This window comes from Triplophysa dalaica, chromosome 17 (genome assembly GCF_015846415.1).
Source record: "Triplophysa dalaica isolate WHDGS20190420 chromosome 17, ASM1584641v1, whole genome shotgun sequence".
NCBI lineage: Eukaryota > Metazoa > Chordata > Actinopteri > Cypriniformes > Nemacheilidae > Triplophysa > Triplophysa dalaica.
The window spans coordinates 6,956,587-6,976,274 of NC_079558.1; the positions used below are offsets into that span (position 1 = coordinate 6,956,587).

General features: G+C 39.2%; 1 protein-coding gene across 1 annotated transcript; it reads right to left on the bottom strand.

Moving 5' to 3' along the window:
- Positions 1 to 619: 619 nt before the first annotated feature.
- glud1b (glutamate dehydrogenase 1b) lies at positions 620 to 16,209 on the bottom strand. The gene is made up of 13 exons (XM_056771025.1): positions 15,560 to 16,209; positions 10,398 to 10,478; positions 10,160 to 10,215; positions 9,473 to 9,536; positions 8,678 to 8,772; positions 5,815 to 5,994; positions 4,655 to 4,792; positions 4,427 to 4,564; positions 4,156 to 4,236; positions 3,372 to 3,495; positions 1,992 to 2,083; positions 1,843 to 1,905; positions 620 to 1,490 (listed from the first exon to the last, which is right to left on the bottom strand). Exons 1-13 carry the CDS (start codon positions 15,954 to 15,956, stop codon positions 1,371 to 1,373), a joined length of 1,629 nt encoding a protein of 542 aa, XP_056627003.1. The 5' UTR covers positions 15,957 to 16,209; the 3' UTR covers positions 620 to 1,370.
- Positions 16,210 to 19,688: the final 3,479 nt, after the last annotated feature.

The following is a 19,688-nucleotide window of genomic DNA, read 5'->3' on the forward strand; positions in this document are numbered from 1 at the left end:
TGCTGTTGGCACTAAATTATTTTAAAAAAGCATTAGGTGTCATTACAGTGACGTTTAGTGGTGTTAAGGCAAACAGATACCAATTACTGTACACAAAGAAGATCATTAACTCTTGTAAATGTTACATCAGCTGGGGTGGCTAAACAGAAAGTGGGATCGATGATCGGAGGAGGCAAGAAGAAAGAACAAGCGGGAGCTGCAGCTGGAGGAGGTAATCTTCAACTCCGCTTTGAACAGGAGCTCTTGGAAAGTTCCCAAACGTGTAATCCATGAGTGTAAATCAACCTTCTCAGACTTATGTTCTCGATTCCGTTTCCAGGTGTTGGTGACATGTTGAGCGGCGCGATCGGCAAAGCCGCCACTGACGCCGCAACCAAAGGAGCCGCAGATCAAGCTATGGCATTCGGGAAGAATTTGCTTGGATAAACTCACATACTTGAATATTGTCTGCCTCCTGAATTCCAATCTTGCATAAAACAGCACAAAAATTTATTTCCAGCTAGTGTAAAGGTTTTAATGTTAAAAATATATATATTTATCGAAATCTGATATAAAATTGTGATGTTTTGTACAATGTTTTGTCGGGTGATGCAAACAGAAGAAAATAAATATGAGAAAATGATGATGATTTCTTTTATTCTCAACAAAAAAGTCAATATAAATTTTCAAGACAGAGTTCCAGATAAGCTTGGTGACCGTCCAGCTGCGCTCTTTTAAACATACTACCAAGCACCCTTAAAGCTGTTCGACGCATGTTAACAACTAAATGCAACAGATCGGAGCTTTATTCTATATCTAGGGTGAAACACTGATATTAGACAAAGAAGGTTGGGGTTCCCTTTGTGATGTACGCTATGAACTACAGTGCTAAAGTAATTAATTCATCCAAGTACAAAACTCCTGCTCACAGGTATAAGGCAACTTTCATTATTCTGTAGCAAGAACCATTTATACGGTCTGCAACATAAAACAAGTAAATAAAACCTATGCCATAACAAAAACGGACCATCTGATATTCTGAGGTGAGGGGGTCCAACACAACAAATCGACATTTAAAATGGTGTTAAACAGTTGTGTTTGAGTAGGACCACATCAGCTAACCACGGATCAATACAGAAATAATGGACAAAACTTGAAAAAACCTGAACAAATGGCGTTTTTTTGTTTTTGTTTTGAGACTTTAGGCTACAATACATTACAAAGTGGTCAAACAACTTTTTGAAACTGGAATTGAAGACAGTGGGCTAGTTTTATAATAGAGGGTTAGCCTAATGTAAACTCTGATATGTTAAATAGCGTGTGGGAGAATCAAGATGTTGATAAAAAGAGTGGACGTTTTCCATTTATTGGCAGAGAGAATTGTGGGTAATTTATGTAAAGGTCAGGCCGGCCTCATTGTACACCTTGAAGACCTTCTCTATGGCATTGACGTAAGCTGCCGTCCTCAAATCCAAGCCCAGGTTGTACTTGTTTGCGGTGCGCATGATTTGCTGCAAGAGACAAATGTGAACGTTAAACATGAATGGAGGTAAGAATGTGTAGAAATGAACAAACAAGTCTCACAAACTCTGTCGTGTTTTATAACTTTTCTGCAAAGCATGAGGTGGTTTGTCTTGCGTGATACACTAGAATATCTGCCTGAAGCTAGGGCTGAGGAATGTAAACAGCAATTAAAAATATCTTCCATCTGTTCCACAACAAAGACAACATTGTGGGGTGGAAAAGAGGGCGTTTCCCTGACATACCGGGTATTATTTTATGCAAAGTATGGCTGAAGGTTCTACGCATGACGGTTTCAATGTATAATGGCCTTCAAAATTAAACAATGTAAAAAGAACTTACCCTGGCCGACCTCTCCATGGTGTAGGCGAGACCAGAGTGCACAATGTCCTTCTCTGAGGCTCCCTGTAAGTCAAAAACAGACACATTGAGTCTAAACATAATGTGCGCAAGTAAATGGATGTTTTTACATGAGACTTGTTGAAACTTACAGCTACTCGAGCCTGGAAATCAGCAGTGGGGACGATGGGAATGGGACCGCCCTGCTTGCCAAACTTCCTTTCAAGACTCTCTTGTACAGACACTAATAGAAAAAAATGAATCATGGGTCAAACCATTTCACAGTAGAAAACCAGGCTAGGCTGGCAATCAAATTAATCTTCCTGGTTAAAATATATATTATTTTGAGGTTATCGGCAGATGAAGTGTAGATGCACTTTAAGTGTTGCGTAAGTGTATATTTTATTTTAATGCATTTTTGCATACCCAATTTGCTGTTATTCCTATAAAGTTCTAATGAAAGCAAAGCACAAGTAGAAAAAATATTGCATACCTAAAATAACTTGTATTTTACATAATATCTCCCATACTGACATACGAGTAGGGTGAGCAGCTGAAAATCTGTCGACCAGGGTCCAGTTGCATAAACACAGCTACTAAGTTAAGACCGTGTCTTAACAACTATTCTCACAGACTAGCAATTAGTTAGGACTAATCAGTCTCGCTATTTATATTTCTAGACTTTTTATGTAACTGATCTGAAGTTGAGCAGTCTTGAAGTAAAAAATATGATGACTAACTTGTAAGACTAGCCTAAGCGTTCTCTGCAACCGGCCACAGGAGTCTAGTATAATTCTTCAACTTAAGTATTATTCACAAGGCATATTGAAGGGAGTTCTTTTTAAACATTTATTATCTGAAGTTCATCTGAAGGTCAATGAGTCACCTCCCATCACATCTCTTATATAAGAAGTTTAATTGCTCTGCTTTCCATTCTATCTAATTACCACAAATGACATTAACTATCTCTATTCTCTATTTCTCTGATAGTACAGGTTTGATTTTCATTGAGACATCAAAAGCGTAGAGAGGATTAAAACAGAGATGAAAAGGAATGTGACCTAGAACATCGGCACACAATGCAAGGTAACCGCAGGGAAGCACATCACACCCTGTTGATCACGGCTCTACCTCAAACCCGTTTGCATGCTATAAAAAATAAAAACGTTGGGGTGTTGCTGAGAATGGTAGATCTCACAGATTTACAGATCATCGTACTGAAATCATTCAAGATTTCACTACAATACAATCTTTTCACCACTTTACCACGTGTGTGCATGCACTTTGTTTAACCTAGATGTCTAAAAACAACACAATAAAGTGTGTTTTCTTTTAACAGAGCTATTAACTATTTGACTTTGAAACATAGCCGACACTATCTATATGCTTTTATGTTGTAATTGCTCATTTTTCTAGTCAATGTTTATTTGGACCATAAACAAAGCACTGTAACTGCAGTGCACTATTCATGCAATGCAAACCCCCCAATGTTGTATGGATATAAGATTTGTTCTGGAAGCTTGAACACATACTGAGCAGGTGGTAGTTGGAGTCCCTCTCATACTTGAAGGTCAGGCGACCATAGCTGACGTGGTTCAAGTTCTTCAGCCACTCAAAGTATGAAACCGTAACACCTCCAGCGTTCAGGTACATGTCCTACAAGTTGAAGAGCAGAGCATGACCAGTTAGTGGACAGCAAGCATGTAACAATTATCGTTGATAATAATACGTTTTTTTATAAAAAAAATAGCTTTCAGTGAGTAAGCAATCACTTTCCAATTAAAGAGTAAATATTTTGTGAATTTGAAGGTCCAACTTTGGTTTATGGAGTGTCCAACAAGTTTAAGTACATACACGATGTAAAAACACTTCATTGTCTAATAATAGGCAGTTATTATTACATTACTTCTTGACTGACTCTCAAATGATTTGTTTGGCGATTCATAAATCTAATTCCCTCCTTTCTTTCAGCCTACTATGATCTGATTGGTCAGATGCTCTATTCTGCTTTGATTTGTCTACCGCACGCAATATCGCAAATGGAACATAGGCAGGCATTACACAGAGCCGACACGTTTGCGTGATTCAGAGTCGACTCCTTTTTTCCCCCCAAGCCAATAACGTTGTTATTAGTTCACTGTCGGCTTTACAACTTGGCAGACTGCTTACATACACACCCAGCAACATTACACACTGCGTGAAATGTAATTTTAAGGACATTGTTATATTTACTCTTTAAAAGATGAATTCTAAACAAACATTTTATGGAGTTACTTTCTATTTTCCTTATGTGAGTGAATGTAAAAGTTATCTTACCGGAATGACCATGATGTTCCTCTCTACGAAGATCTTATCAGCATCTGGTGTTGTTGGACCATTAGCACCTTCAGCAATAATCTGGACCAATTAAAAAGCTCATATTTACCTCAAGCATTTATCCAACCTGGTTTTGAAATACCATATAGTGGTGCAGAATCAGAATTCTGACAGATGGAGCTCTTAAATAGAAACTCTTCTCATTCAGCTTAATGCAATATATCTACACAGGAACCAATCTGTGTACATGAAATTGGCAAGCATGACAGACCTTAGCTTTGATATTGTGAGCGTTCTTCCTGGTCAGCTGTTTCTCTCCAGCAGCAGGGATGAGGATATCACATTCGGCTTCCAGAATGTTTCCCTCATAGGGATGAGAGTTCGGGAAGCCCACAATAGTGCCATGTTGCTAAAGAGAAAGACAAACATGTTCAAAAGCCAGTTCCAGTACGGACATTTAACTACATGAAACATGACTGAAGTTCGTAGCTGTACTGACCAGTTTATAGTCCTCCAGCTCTTTTGGGTCCAAGCCGTTGGGGTTCCAAATGCTGCCGTCGATCTCAGCGATTCCAACACACTTGGCACCATAACGGTGAAGGTACCGCATGGAATGCAGACCCACATTTCCGAAACCCTGAAAGAGAAAGAAAGCATAAATTATCAATAATAACAGAGACAATCTTCAAGCCCTCTGAGGCTTATTTTGTGAAAGTGCCGCCCCTGTGTGGTTCGATTTAGCATTGCAGCTCTATTTGTGCAAAACCATATCCATTCCCTTTAAAACAATTGAGACTAAGTTGATTGTCTGTATATTAATGTACAGAAGTTGTTGTGACTGTTTGCCATCTATTTTACAAGCTTCTACTAATTCGTTTGAAATGGTCTAGTTATGTGAATTTTTTTTGAAATACACACATTCAATGCATTCTCTCATATTATTTTATTAATATTTATGAGTTTGAAGAAATATAACATTTCACGATGAAGAGCATCTTAACCAGAGCTGTATTTATGTCCACTGCCATTATTTTGTTTCTCATCAAGTGCTATTTCATGTGACCCTTGAAAGAGAAATTGCTGCTCATGTAAAAAAAAAGACCAAAAGGGAAGCAGTCATACAAACTCAGTGTAACAAAATCTGTAATGCCGATGCTGTAATGCTGTAACCCTGATGCGGTGTCTTACACAAATGTCTAGACCATCCCTTCTGTGCTATTGTATATCCATAACAACCCCCACATCCCTACACATTACAGTAAATCAAGAGAGAGTAAACCCAGAGCCCTCCTCTACGCTTGACTCGAGAGATTTCACCACAATGTGATTAAGACTGAACTTCATCAGAACCTAAAGACAAAACTGCTGGTTTTGTTCATTTGCCTCTGATCTTTAATCTTAGAGAGGACATCTGCAGTGAAATAAACAGAGCAGGGATTTGTGTTTTAGTGGCGTTGAGTCTTTGTGGCACATTATCTCAAGGGAAATGAAAGATCGACTAGTTGCTGATGACAGATGAGCTCTTCCCCTTTTGGACTGTTTAAAACAGTCAGCATATTATTCCAGATAATCAACCCAGACAAGCAAAACAACAGAAAAACGGACAATTACTATAACCGACAGGTCAGTTATCCAACTATCATAAGCATGTGCATATACCTGAATAATAAAGGTTTTGTCAGCAACTCCAGGGGTCAGGCCCACTTTGCTCATGTAGGAGGCTTCATTGATGAAGTTCTCAATGCCATGGAAGACGCCACGACCAGTGGCAGAGATTCTGCCGTGGATCCCACCCTGACTGATGGGCTTTCCAGTCACACAGGCATGGGCATTGATATCCTGAAGAGAAAGAGAGACCAACACAAAACATATTTGTTAAAATGGTTCACATGGAGTACAAATATAAAAAAGCCTCTACTTTGTCTTAATTCACATGCATGACAACCCGCACATTTCAATCTGCCCAGACAACAATAGAGGTGAACAGGTATTAATGTCCTTTTTAAACTCCATAGTGTCACCTGATATTATCAATGATTTACTGCTCCCTAATACACAAGTGATTTTCTCTACCGTTTGAAACCAGTCAGCTACTTGAACAAAGCATCCTGAGGCATTAGAGTATGTGATTCTCAACACACAATTAAAGCAAAATGGCTCTCTTGATGATAACACTATGGAGCAATCAGTCAGCGATAACCTGTGAAATGTCCAGGTTCTCTATTTGCCAACAAGAAGCTTCAGGACAGAACAAACAGTGCGAGATAGGGTTCTTGGAAAGCGTCCTTGAACTGATGTGTACGCATGGGATAACTGTGTGTTAAGAGAATCTCAAATATTTTTCTCTGCATGCATCACATGCCTCATCTGATATTTAAAGGAACAGTTCACCCCAAAATAAACATTTTTGCAAAAACAGGTTTCACTATTACTCCCTTAATCCCGTCTGCTACAAACAACACAGCATGAACTCACAAGCCAAGCCTGATCTCATTCTCAAGCCATCGGTGGAGTCAATGTTGGGCTGCATGGTCCAGTCACAGAAACATTTGTTTCTGAACACTTGACAGGTTTTTGAGTAAATCTGCCCATAACCGACTTGCATATGGTCATCTGCGACAGGATAAAGTACTAAGACTGCAATGTGAGAAGCCTTAAAGCTGAATTGTGTACTTTTTCAATGTCACATAAAATGCAGTATTCTGAGGTCAAGCTGTTGCCAGGGTGATGATGTGCCATGTTGCAATCTTTTGACCTCTCCATTGCTTTTTTTGCCCCAAGGCTTTTCCCATGTCCTTTCAGGATAAGTGAAGCTGAGTCTCTTAACATAACATTTTGTCATTATATTGTTATTCAAAAAGTATAAAAAAGACAAAAAAGCCACCTTGTTGCTAAAGTGACAGTGCCAGAGCATAATACAAGGCATCAGGGAAAAAAATAGCCCTTGACATGAGTGGGATGTCTGCATTTAATGGATAATCGAGTACATCCCTGTGCAGTCAACCAAAATCATATCTCTCACAGTATGGAAACATATAATCAAAGAAATCTGTTTTCTATTTTATATGCAAACAAAGATCTGATTTTTCAATTTATTAGGGCACAAAGGTAAACCTTGCACAGCGCGTTATATAGATAGCACTGAGTTATCAGAGATGTACAAACAAACGGTGTAGGGTTTGCTGATAAAGCTAAAAGATGAAAGAGATTTGCTCCTTTCATAAAGAGAAAGTGCTCCCAAAAATAATGATTCTGTCATTATTTTTCTCCCACACGTCACTCAGGAAGAACACAAAAGAATATATGTCTCTGTGGTTTTCTGCCCATACAATAAAAATAAATGGGAAGCCAAAGTTGTTTGGTAGTAACGTTCTTCAAAATCTATATCAATATCTTTTTTGTGTTCTGCAGAAGACAGAAAGTCACGCAGGTTTGAAATGACAAGAGTGTGAGTAAATGATACAATATATATTCTTTGGGTTCCCTAGCACTTTAAGATTGACACTAATATCTGTTGTGTTTGTAGCATATATTGCTCAAATACCCTTAAAGTAATGTGTTTTGTAACAATTCACTTTTGTTGAACAAGGATGGTTATTAATCTACTGCACAATCGGTCTTATAAAGCTCATGCAGGTAGAGAAATTGTAGAGGGAACTTTTTCCTTCTCAGAGAGAGTTTTAGGAGTATTTGGCACATCAAATTATTAGCTGTACCTCAATAAGGAGACTATCCACACAAAACACGATATTGACCTTGTTTAAAAAGCTCAAGAACCAGCATGACATGCTAGAGTTGAACAAAGCACTTATGTACGAGATGCTAAAAAGGCAAAACATGGGGAAAAGACTTGAGACCCGGAACCACAAAACCAGTCTTAAGTAGCACTGGAATATTTGTGGGAAAGGCCAACAAAACATAGCATGGAGCAAAATTATAGATATTTCTTTTATACCAAAGTAAGTGAAGTAAAGATCAAGTAAAGATCATGTTCCATGAAGATACTTTGTCAATTTCCTACCGTAAATATATAAAAGTGTAATTTTTGTGAGTCATTGCAGCAAAATTGTGAAAAAAAATGGCCGGAAACACACCTACAAACATTGCTCGCTTCCGCCTGCTCTTGAGGAAATACCCAAGCAAATTTGGTATCTATGTAAAGCTTACAATGCCAGCTTTCGAGTTCATCTACATCTAACCAACAGAGAGGGTCACAAAAACCTTTTTCTTATTAGCAACGGCCTGCAACAACACCTCTGACTAACAACTTTAAATGCGATTTTCTCAATATTTTGATTTGCACCATGTTGTCAAATATTGTCCTATCCTAACAAACCATACATCAATGGAAAGCATATTTATTCATTCATGATGTATACATCTCAATTGTGATAAATCTAACCAAAAGACTGGTTTTGTTGTCCTGGGCAACATATGTAGCTGATATTTACAAATAAAAGGCATTGCTGTGCAATGCAAAACCTGTTTTGTGTGTACTGGAGCTAAAAAGAGAGCTGCTTACAGTGTGGGCAATAGTGTTAGCATAGGTGTCGGCAATCCAGGACATCTCTCTCTCACCGGTGCTCATGTCAGGGGCAGGGACATCAATGCCTGGTCCTGAATGAAGAGAGCATAAAAGGTTAACATAGTTTCGCTCTAATGAAAGAGCATCATGCTAAAAATGGGCTCAATTCCCATATTAACAGACATACTGATAAATTGTACATGTATTAGTCACTTTGGATCAAAGTGCCTGCATAAATGTAAATGTAGTTACAACCCGTCAGCTGTAACACTCGGTTACATGTTAAGAATGCAGACAGTGGTCATGTGAGCGATCACGGGGGGGTTCAAGTTTCACGCTTGTGATCAACAAGCTCACCTCAGATAGTTTGACTCGAGAATTTATGTTACAGATTTATTAAAACCAAGCTCTTATAATCTGTGCAGGCTATCTGTAGTGTTTTATTAGCGCGTTGGTGCTCTAGTGTCAACTCTGACACTGTGAAAGCCGAGTGCCCATCCCCCCCGCACAAGTGCCGCTCTGGCCTGGGTAAACAGAAAGGCATCCAGGAAACAGCTATGTGGGGCAGTACTGAACCCTGAATACATTTCCAAAAACAACTCCAGAAGGGGCATGAAAGCAGTTTGCTTTGATCATAAACTAAACAACATCAAAGGTTTTATGGATTGTATTGCAATCTTAGTGTAGTCTATTGGTGCCCAAATGACTTCATGAGATTGCATGCCCACAATAAGCACAAAATGTATTAATTTTTGCATATGCCTTAAAAGAGTATCAAACATATTGACTCACCAATGAATCCTTTTTTGGCCAGCTCAATTGTGAATCTTCTTGTGATTTTTTCCAACTCATTGTCCTAAACAGCAACAAAAAGATAAGAGAATGATCAGTCTGGGGTGCTTCCTCTGAGCTAAATCATTATTTAATGATGGGAAACGGACTCCATTAATGCTCATTATTCAGAGTTCACAAATAGGTTTTTTGTCCACTTAAATTTACGACAAATATAAAAGCATAAAGCCTATTGTGTTCTAACGGACCGTTCTACAGATGTCTCCTTTTTACTTAGTCTTGAGAATGAAAAATCAATCGTTCTAAAAACTTCTGTCGGATTTGAGGAGGAATTTTAAATGCTTTACATTTCTGGACTTCACCATGTTTAGCAAAGTTAAAAAGCACTAAATAGAACATGAAATAACAAAATATATTGAATCCTTCCTGTGTCATGTGGTTCAGCGAGAAGACCACAGACTCAACACAGAAATAAAACATGCAAACGTGCATGTACACAGTAATAGATGGATAATGCATTAAGGATTTTAGCCAATCAGATAGCAGTGCCATTTAACATGACGGAAGACAACCCATGGCATGTACAGAGTTTCCTCCTCACTGTGTCCATTAAAGCCCTGATAAAGAAGCTATTTCAGGAAGCTTAAGAGAAATGCACTGTGTTCAGTGTATGCGTTCAGTACTTACAGAATAATTTTTTGTGTTGATTTTCACACCAGCCTTCGCTCCACCAAATGGTACATCTAGAAGGAGATAAATAGACCAAACAAAAAATAACTTCATGATTAAAAACAACGTATTTGTTTATGTATGCATGTATGTACTGTATAACGTTAATATTTGAACAAAAGGGCATATGGGCAGAAATAGCTCAAGTTGAAATATCTCTTAAGTGGTACTCCAGAAGATGACAAACAAAACTTACCTACAACGGCACACTTGTATGTCATCAAAGAGGCCAAAGCTTTAACCTCATCCACAGACACATCCATGCTGTATCGGATACCTGAAAGGAAAAAGCAGAAAGGACTTAGAAATGTAGAGAAATCGGAAGACTTTACCTCAGCCAGAGGCGTCACTAGCCCATGTGCTCCAGTAAAAAATAGCTGTGCCACAGTATAAACTTAAAGTTTAAGTTTTAACAAATTACTATATTTGTCTGTGTAATCATTTTCATTGATAATCGCGGCAAAAACAGATCTATATGCAACGTGTAACCCAATTGTTAAAGCGATGCAATCACACACTTTAACCGGTCCGAAAACACAGATTTATGCGAGAAAATACGTCATGAGTTTATGTCTGTGGGCATCTGTATTTTTCCTTGCAACAACTGCAGCAAGCAGCTGCGAAACCAAAGTAAGTTTCTAAATAAAATCAATCATCTTATTTTGATTTTATCATTAATGGTCCCTGTAGATTGATTTCAGAATTTGTTTGAGCAAAGCAGGGAAATGGAACCAGTAAGGAGATCATAAGTTTGAGGGAGGCAAGACTTGATTAAAGAAACTACTGTACATCCCCAGCCAGTCAGGTCTGAGAAATGATAAGAAAACTTTTTGACAAATCTGTAGAATTGCATTGTTGCTTAGATAAACATTTGTGTTCTGTACTTGCAGAAACTGTATTAATATTTAATTTACTCGCTCTAGTTTAGTTCCTTACATAAATGTTGGCAGTAGCTATAGATAACTATGTGATATTATAGGCAGTACTGCTTAATGCAGTACAGTTGATTCAAAAACTGAACCAACTTTGCTTGGACTTGTCTTTGAAACCAGAAAATATTGTTAGATGAAATTTGCTCTTTACATTAGTTGGAGCCTTAAAATGTCTGGTTTCATGAAATACTGTACATGTAAAATTTTAAAAAGATAATATTGATTGTTATCATGGTGAAATGAATGCAGAAAAAATGTTATCTCTGCTTTCATTATTTCATTAAATGAACTATGCAACCATGTTACTAAAGTTTATGTTAAGCATGTTGAAGATACTTATATATTTTTAAATACATAAAGGTTTACCTTCCCTAGTATTGTTGCACTGTAGGAATAGTTGTTTAATCACAGGAAGTTGGAATAGTGCATTGTGTTGCATACTTCTTGCACACAGCAGGTTTTTAAGAAAAAAAGTCAAAGCGCCAGTCTAGCAGTCAAAAGTGCCTGCTTGCTTGCTTTTGGTGCCGCTGCACGAAGTCACTTGATGACAGGACAACTACTAAACAGCAGCAGAGAGTAGAGGACGAGTACCACATGAAAGGATCATATTCAAACTCATGTCTCCTTAATGAATCAAAAGCAATACTTGAGCATAGATTAGAAAGCTTGAAACTAAAATATCGATGTCGTTAGACTAGTGTCGATCCGATACCAACGTTGGTATCAATACTACAGATATAATGATCGATACACCCATCCAACAGATTTTCATTAAAAGGAAAGCTTGTGTTGAGCCAAAAAGTTTCAATTTCAAGCTAGTGGTACATAAGACAAAAAAAGATAGGATACACATGGGTTGTTGACAAATAAATGTGTCACAGCAAAAAAAAATAAAGAAACGGTTAATAATACATTTAATTTTACTAATAATTATATTAAGTATATAAAATAGCATGAGCCATTGAAGAGAGAGTTGGGACAACGGAAGGTCAACAACGGAAGGTCAACATTGCATGTCACGTGATCATGGAGCCTTTAGATAGTTCCGAAAGTAAGGTTTTGCTGCAGCTCCATGTGTTGCTAGTAACTTCCTGGAACTACTGAGTGGCTCCATGAACCGCAGTTTCTGTGAAAAAAAACTGTTCCATTAGAGTCTACGGAGTAGACGTGACTCTCTCTATTAACGGCTCTGTGTCACACCCTTGGACACATGTACAGTTAGTAAATATTTAATTCATTTTCTTTTCCAGTCCTGAAAATTCCCAAATATTTCAATGACTAGGACCCTGCCTACAATGGAAGAGTAGAAAACATTCATGATAAATGCTTCCTTGCATAACATGAAGAGAAATAAGTGAAAGTACAAAATGTTCAGTCTGACCTGGTCAGATAAAGGGCAGGTGAATATCATGTTGTTGTTGTTGGGGTAGTCCTGTGCAATGTGTAGTGTGTGTTTGTGTGTGTGTGTGTGCCGGAGGCTGCAATGACTCAGTGTCCAGGCACCTTCGCTGCCAGTCTGCACCATGAATCTTGTTCGATTGTTTTGAATCTCCAGCACACACAGTCACACAGCTTGGCAAATAGATCAAGCCCTTTTACAATAAACATAAATCAAACTGCCACCCTTCAAATACAAAAGAGAAATTGAGACTAACTAAATTGTGATTATTATTGTGCGCGGTTAACCGCGGTTACCACAACATCCTGCTGAAACAGAGCTGGCTGCGATAATGCATATCGAATATTTTATTGGTGCGTAGCTTGTCTGTGAAGCACGGCTCTGGGATCAGTAGGAAATTCTGCTCGATCTTAAAGCAGTGAGAGTTTGATTCGCTTATAACATGCATATTAAACACCCATCAACCATGATCATTATAAATATACTTTATTATCAAGAAAATACCTAAAGAGGCTTGAGGATCGGTGATAAAAACATGTCCTTTGGTATCTCCTAGAACTACATGTGTTACGGTCTTCTTCTGCAGTGCGTATTTGGAGTTTCTAAAAGAGTGTGCCCTCTGACTTAAGGATGCAGCAGCATTTTACCGTAATCCACTCACAAGTTGTGCATAAATCACATGATATATATTTAAGTTTAATCGAGTAGATGTCTAATTGTGATATTTATTTACTGCATTATGTTGCAGTGTTTCTGTACATAAGGCTGAGGACATCTGGCGCACAGCACTAAAATGATATGCTCTAATTTGCCTAAAACTGATGAGACATCTGCCAAGAAAAAGGCCATTAAAGGTCGAGTGCGCCAACATACAATCGCTTTTTAAACCGACACCAAACAAAACCAGACAAGATAATAGAAATCACCATTTATTTGTTATACATTTAATATTACTAATAGATTTAACTAAAAGCAGCTCCTCTAGAAGTCAGCATTTAAAATGTCACAAGCAGTTGTGTTTTTTTCCACTAGCGGAAACGGTTCTTTACACGGGAAGATGGAGAGAGTGAGGGAGGGATGTGGGATAGCGGGTGGGGGCTCTGAAGGAGAGGTATGACTCAGCATATACAACACATGGGGAAAATAAGGAAACCTGGACAGATCCTCCTTCAACTCCACCTAGAAAACCCACCAGAGTTACAAATGTGCTTCATCAGAACCAGCTTGGACCATTTTTCTTTACTCTCGCACTAATAGCCAATGCAGCCAAAGCGTTTCTGCTGATGCAGTCATGTCATTTGTGTGCATGACTTCAGCTAACACAACGTAAAATGCAAAAAAGGCCTCTGTTTAGTGTTTAACCTTCATTATATCCCCCTCCTGAAGAAGTCTACCAGCATTGAGCCAACTGAATTGCTCTTGCACTTTGTAATTTGTACCTAATCTTGTCTATTACACACAGATAGTGTTAATGAAAGCACTTTTGTCAGGGATAATCTTTGAACCACCGAGCATCTGTCATATAAATGATTAAATATGTGTAAGGCATTCTTGCCACTGTCTTAGTTAACTTCTAAAACCCTGGCATGTCACTGTCAGTCATGGCAGGGAGCATTTTGATCGGCTGAAAAAAGCGTGGCCCACTCTACCAAGTCTGTTCTGGAGAGCCTAGGCTCTCACAGAAACAGGTGTGACATCTGAGGGCATCTATTTCAATACCTTCAAGACATTCTTATGGCTTTATGTGCAACAAAAATCATCAAGACTCAAAATAAGAGCCTTTTGCGGTGTATAGAAAGTTTTTTTCCCCTTTTCAAACAGACTACCAAACTCTTCAAGTGGAACTGAAAGAAAAAACTAGCGAGCAAACAGTAAATACACACCAACTGTGTGGAAACTGGGCCTGTCACGCAACCAGAGTGCCTGAGCTCCAACCACAACACGTCACCCTGCCACCCCATAAATCACCCACAATGCCCTGCCATGACAATGTCCCCTCCCACACTGCACAGCCTCAATCTTGCTTACCGCTTTTCCTTAACATCTGCCATTTTATGAAGAAAAAAACTGAATAGCTCACTGCAGCTGTCAGGACAGAATGTGATTATGAGCGCCTCACATGCTTTACAACAAGAGGCTATAAATCTTAATATGTGCTTGAAACCCTTTCTCCATAGGTGTAGGCATTTTAGCACATTATGGCGTAAGGAGAGATGGAAATTCTAATCGTATCCTATGCTTTTGATACATTTAATGTCAGATTCTGCAAACACTTTACCATGTTATGGATTGACATTCTTCAACGTTTGTATAGACAACACACAATTGACTTGATACAACTTGTTGCCTTTGTTAAGCATGGGGGCCGTTGCAGGTTAAAATAAACTGTTTAAAATGGGCTGTTCACGTTCTAGATTAATGTGCCAAGCAGGAAGCAGAATGCGGGAACAGTGTCAACTGCACGTTTTCAAACACAAACAGTCTTTAGGGTTGGTCTATAGGCTCTGTCCAGGTAACACGCATACAGTACCTGCGCAGGTGTGAGATCTGATTCGAGACTCTCTGGTCAACAACATAATAGAAACCATCACTGAAATTCTAATGGATCTAATGGTTATGATGGAAGTGGTATTACTTTTCATGGAAGTTATGATCTTTGTAGGTCTCTACGGGTAACAAGCGGGGTTCTATTGTTGGGGTGTTATGTGGCTGATAGGAACCAACAGAACACCATTAATACAAGAATATGGCCAAAACCCCTACATCGTTTATCAATTGTTTTAAAGTAAACAGCTGATAGTTCATAATGTTATTTTCAAAGGAAACCTGCAATTTGTATTTATTTATTTATTCTAATACAAACTTAACATTGAAAAATAGATCATTTGCAAATAACAATGCAGACCACTGTGTCTGAAAACACAGGCGCAGGCATGCAACTCATGTTGCGCAAAGTGCGCAAAGTACACAGAGTGAGCAGATATGCACCATTAAAGGACAACGTAGAAGAAAATCAACAAATCTTACCCCCTTTGCAGGGTGTTCTGTGCTGGCTGTGTTGTGCCCGATAGCCCTCGATCACTTCCCATTCGCCGTTGTCTCTCTTGATGGGAAAGGACACACTTAGGACGTGGTTGCAGGGTTTGATGATCCTCAAGATCCCACGGACACGGTGTCTCTTCTGCTCCGGCGTCTCCCGGGTCTTCAGGTCCTCTACCAGCTTGTTTTCGACAATAGCCGCGCCTCGGTCGAAGAAGCCCTCCACCATCCTAAAGAAGTTGGGGTCGTCTTCTTTGTCAGCGGCATCGCTGTAATGGCGCACCCTCAGTAAAGATGAAGAAGCCGGCAGAACAGACTCGACGCATCCCGAGGCCAGAGCGTTACCCGCGCCGCGCGTCAGCAGCTCCCCGAAATACCGGTACATGTCGATTTGGGTCTACAAAAGTTGCGGCCCGATGGAAAAAGAGGAAATTAAAAGACGATGGGCTATCGACGAGGTGAAATGGGGAAACGAAAACGGGGGCAATGAACGAGACGACCGAAACTGGTGAGCCTGCCTCGTTCAGTGTCAAAGTGACAGCGCTCTTGCCGTCTCGCGCTTTAAAAGGCAGCGGCGTGCTTGCAGGAGTCGCGAGAGCGGAGGTCACGTGTCAGGGGAGAAGGCAACAGCGCGCTGCTTTTGAATCTTTAAAGTCACCATGAAATGCAGAGAACAAATTCCGAGTATGTAACACTATAGTTGGCCTCAAATCGCTTTTTCATTTTCAAAAACAATAAGCTCCTCTCCCCTTCAACAACAACGCTTCGCCACATGACGTAAGCAACAAAATAGAGGTAGGATCATACTGACTGTCCAATGGCCCAATAGTGTAATTTAACAAGCCAATCAAAAAGGGAAGGGCAAAATAAAGTCCCGCCCTACATGTCTATCTAATTTCAGATGACGTTTCACTCGGGCATACGCAACGACGCGGAAAAATGGTCAATCGCAACTTCCGTTTTATGGTGACTTTAAAGATTGGGTTATGCACGCAGTTTCTGCCAATATAATATTAATCTTAAGTACCTATACACAGGGCTAAATTTTTGCCGGAACAAGCCGTATCCGGCACCTCCAATCCGCCACTTTTTTTACTAGAAGGGATACAGCTACCAACACTGGGCTCGCGCACTTCAATGCCGCATCATTTATGTCATGCTGAAAACAGTTGATTCATATTTTTTTATTTTGTATGGTTGGTTTTTTTTCAATTTATTGTAATTAAATGACAATATTTTGCACCACTTCCGGCCATAGCTGTGTCCCTTCTTGCAACATCCAGCACCTCATTTGGCAGATCCCTCTCCTCAAGCGCCAATGGAAAACGTTTGTGCTGACCTGTTGAGTGTATATATTTAATTAAAAATCAGGATCATAATTAAAATAAAAGTTTCATTTTGATAATAAACAACCTGTCAGGTTTGAGTTGCAGGAATATTGAGTGTGTGTGTAAAGCGCCAGCACAATAGTTTAACATTTACATTTAGGTATTTGGCAGACGCTTTTATCCAAAGCGACTTACAATGCTTTGTCCTATACATTTTACATAGGTATTTGCAATCCCCTGGCATCGAACACACAACCTGTTAACGCAATGCTTTTACCACTGAGCTACAGTTTATGCTGTTACTATAATGGCAGAAACAACTTTAACATCTCTGTGATGATTTATGGTCAAACAGATATGATTGTGAGAACGTCATTAGATACTGCAAAGTTAGCTTTTTTTAGTCGTGTACACACTTGCACAAAAACTGACCATTGTGCTTTTGCATATAGAAAACTTTTGTTTTCTCCAACTTATTTGTGGAGCGCTGCACCTCAAAAACTGAACCAAACTCAGCAACATAATGTCACCATTTTTTTACTTTTGGTTTGTTAATCTGTTAATTGTCAAGCATTCACGTATATACATTTCATGTCACATGTTTTGCTTAATATGCCTAATGTTAAACACGGCAGCCTACACCTGCACGAGCAGGTGTAATTTTTTAGACCGTCTAGAGATACACTGGAAGGCTGGACAGGACCGGGTCGGAACACACTGGAAGGCCAGATAGGACCGGCTCGGAACACACTGGAAGGCCAGATAGGACCGGCTCGGAACACACTGGAAGGCCAGATAGGACCGGCTCGGAACACACTGGAAGGCCGGACGGGACCGGCTCGAAACACACTGCTAGGCCAGAGTCAGGTGACTAGGTAGCCGGCTCTATCGGCTGGGCAGCGGGCTCTGGAGGCTGGGCTGCAGGCTTTGTGAACCCTAGATTGCCGCAGGCTTGTGAGGTGAGTTGGGTCGCTCACCTCATGCCTGGACAAAATCGGATTATGATCGATCTCATCAGGGATCCCAGGCGAGATCCCACTATCCACCGGATGAGATCGATAAACTCCTCAATGAAAGGAATAGGATCCCAAACAGGGGAAAAAAGTTGGAGTGCTGGGGGAGTGTATCAATCCCAGAAATACTACGTCATACTTCCAACTTGTTGATCATGTTAAGCATGAGAAGACAGTACGTTTAACAGTATAAAGAAGTCAGAATCCATGAAATAGCATGTTACCCAATCTTTAAAACTTTTTACTAAATCTTTTTATGAAGTTGGGTGTATCCTATTAATATTCTGCTGTTTTATATCACCCCTATTGTATGAATTGTGTTGAGTTGTTTCTTTCTTTCTTTCTTTCTTTATCTCTTTCTTTCTTTCTTTTGTTTTTTCTTTAAATGTAGGATACTGCAGTACTACGAAACACAGCACTGCAACAGTGTAACACAGCTCTCCTGTGGCTCCGTGATTAGAGCATGGTGGTAGCAATGCCAAGGTCATGGGTTCGTTCCCAGGGGATTCAACATAGTCAGAAACAAAAGTATAAAACGATGCAATGTAAGTCGCTTTGGATAGAAAGCATCTGTCGTATGCAAAAATGTAAAGGTGAACACAAGGTCATTTAAAAATTATATTGATCAAAATTAATAATTTTGCTATGATTAGTTTCATATATCATTTATTTTATGCCAATAAAGTAATAATATTGATGTTCAAAAACTTTTTTTACCAAAGCACACCAAACATTGTTGAATTACTACTATGATATTGTTAATATGGTTTTTAAAACCAAAACACTCCAGAGCTAGTTGATTTGGGATTTAATGTTTATCAGAAAAAATGTAATACGTTCTTGTAAAATGTAAAATAAGAAGGTCATTGTTTTCTGTCCCAGGTACCATCAAATAGACTTTCTTTAATTTTAGGTCCCTCTCCTATTTACCCCCATTTTAAGACCAACATTTTCAAGGAATCATTTAAAACCAAAACTGCTCCAAGACCTCCTAACTAGCTGTTTATTTGTCTGTGCTTTCACTACGTAAGAACATGTTATCTACATTATAGCACTTTAAAAATCCATCACCATATGCTTTTGAGTTCTCTCTGTACCATTACAATGCATACAATATGGGGGCAGTCTTTTGCTGAGTACACTGCAGCGTAACCTTTATGCTGAGGTTACATTGCCCAAATGGACTCTGCACAGAAGATAAGATTAGGAATGATCCCCATGGACCCTGGTACAAATGGCACCAAGTCTGGTTAAGAAAACAAGCAAATATTAACTACAAGTTTCAGAGCCTGTATTTGCTAAAAACATGTCATCAGAGAGAGTGTGTCTCTGTGCGTAACTTGTGTCATCCGTACCGACCTGCAAAAACATGTTTTTTTTACTGTTCTAACCTCCACATAAGATTATTTGATTGTCAGCTGTTTTAGAGAGTTTGTAAATGGTGTGTGAGTAAATGATGGTCTGTGTCACTTCTTTGTTTTGTTCTTCAATGACACATGACACAACAGTAAGACATAATTGATGCTCCAACCTCCACATAAACACAAGGAAACTGCAAATGTGTGTCATTTTGCAAACACAATGCTTGCAGTACAGCTGTAAATGGCCATTTTTATGCTTTTTGGCTATGTCCATGTATCCAGGGTCGGTCTATGAGACTCTATGATTGCCATAGTGATGATAGAGGGATCGATGGGTAGCTGATTTAATCTTTATCAGGAAAAAAATTAGTACGTTCTCTAACAAAACAAGAAGGTCATTGTTTTCTTACTTCTG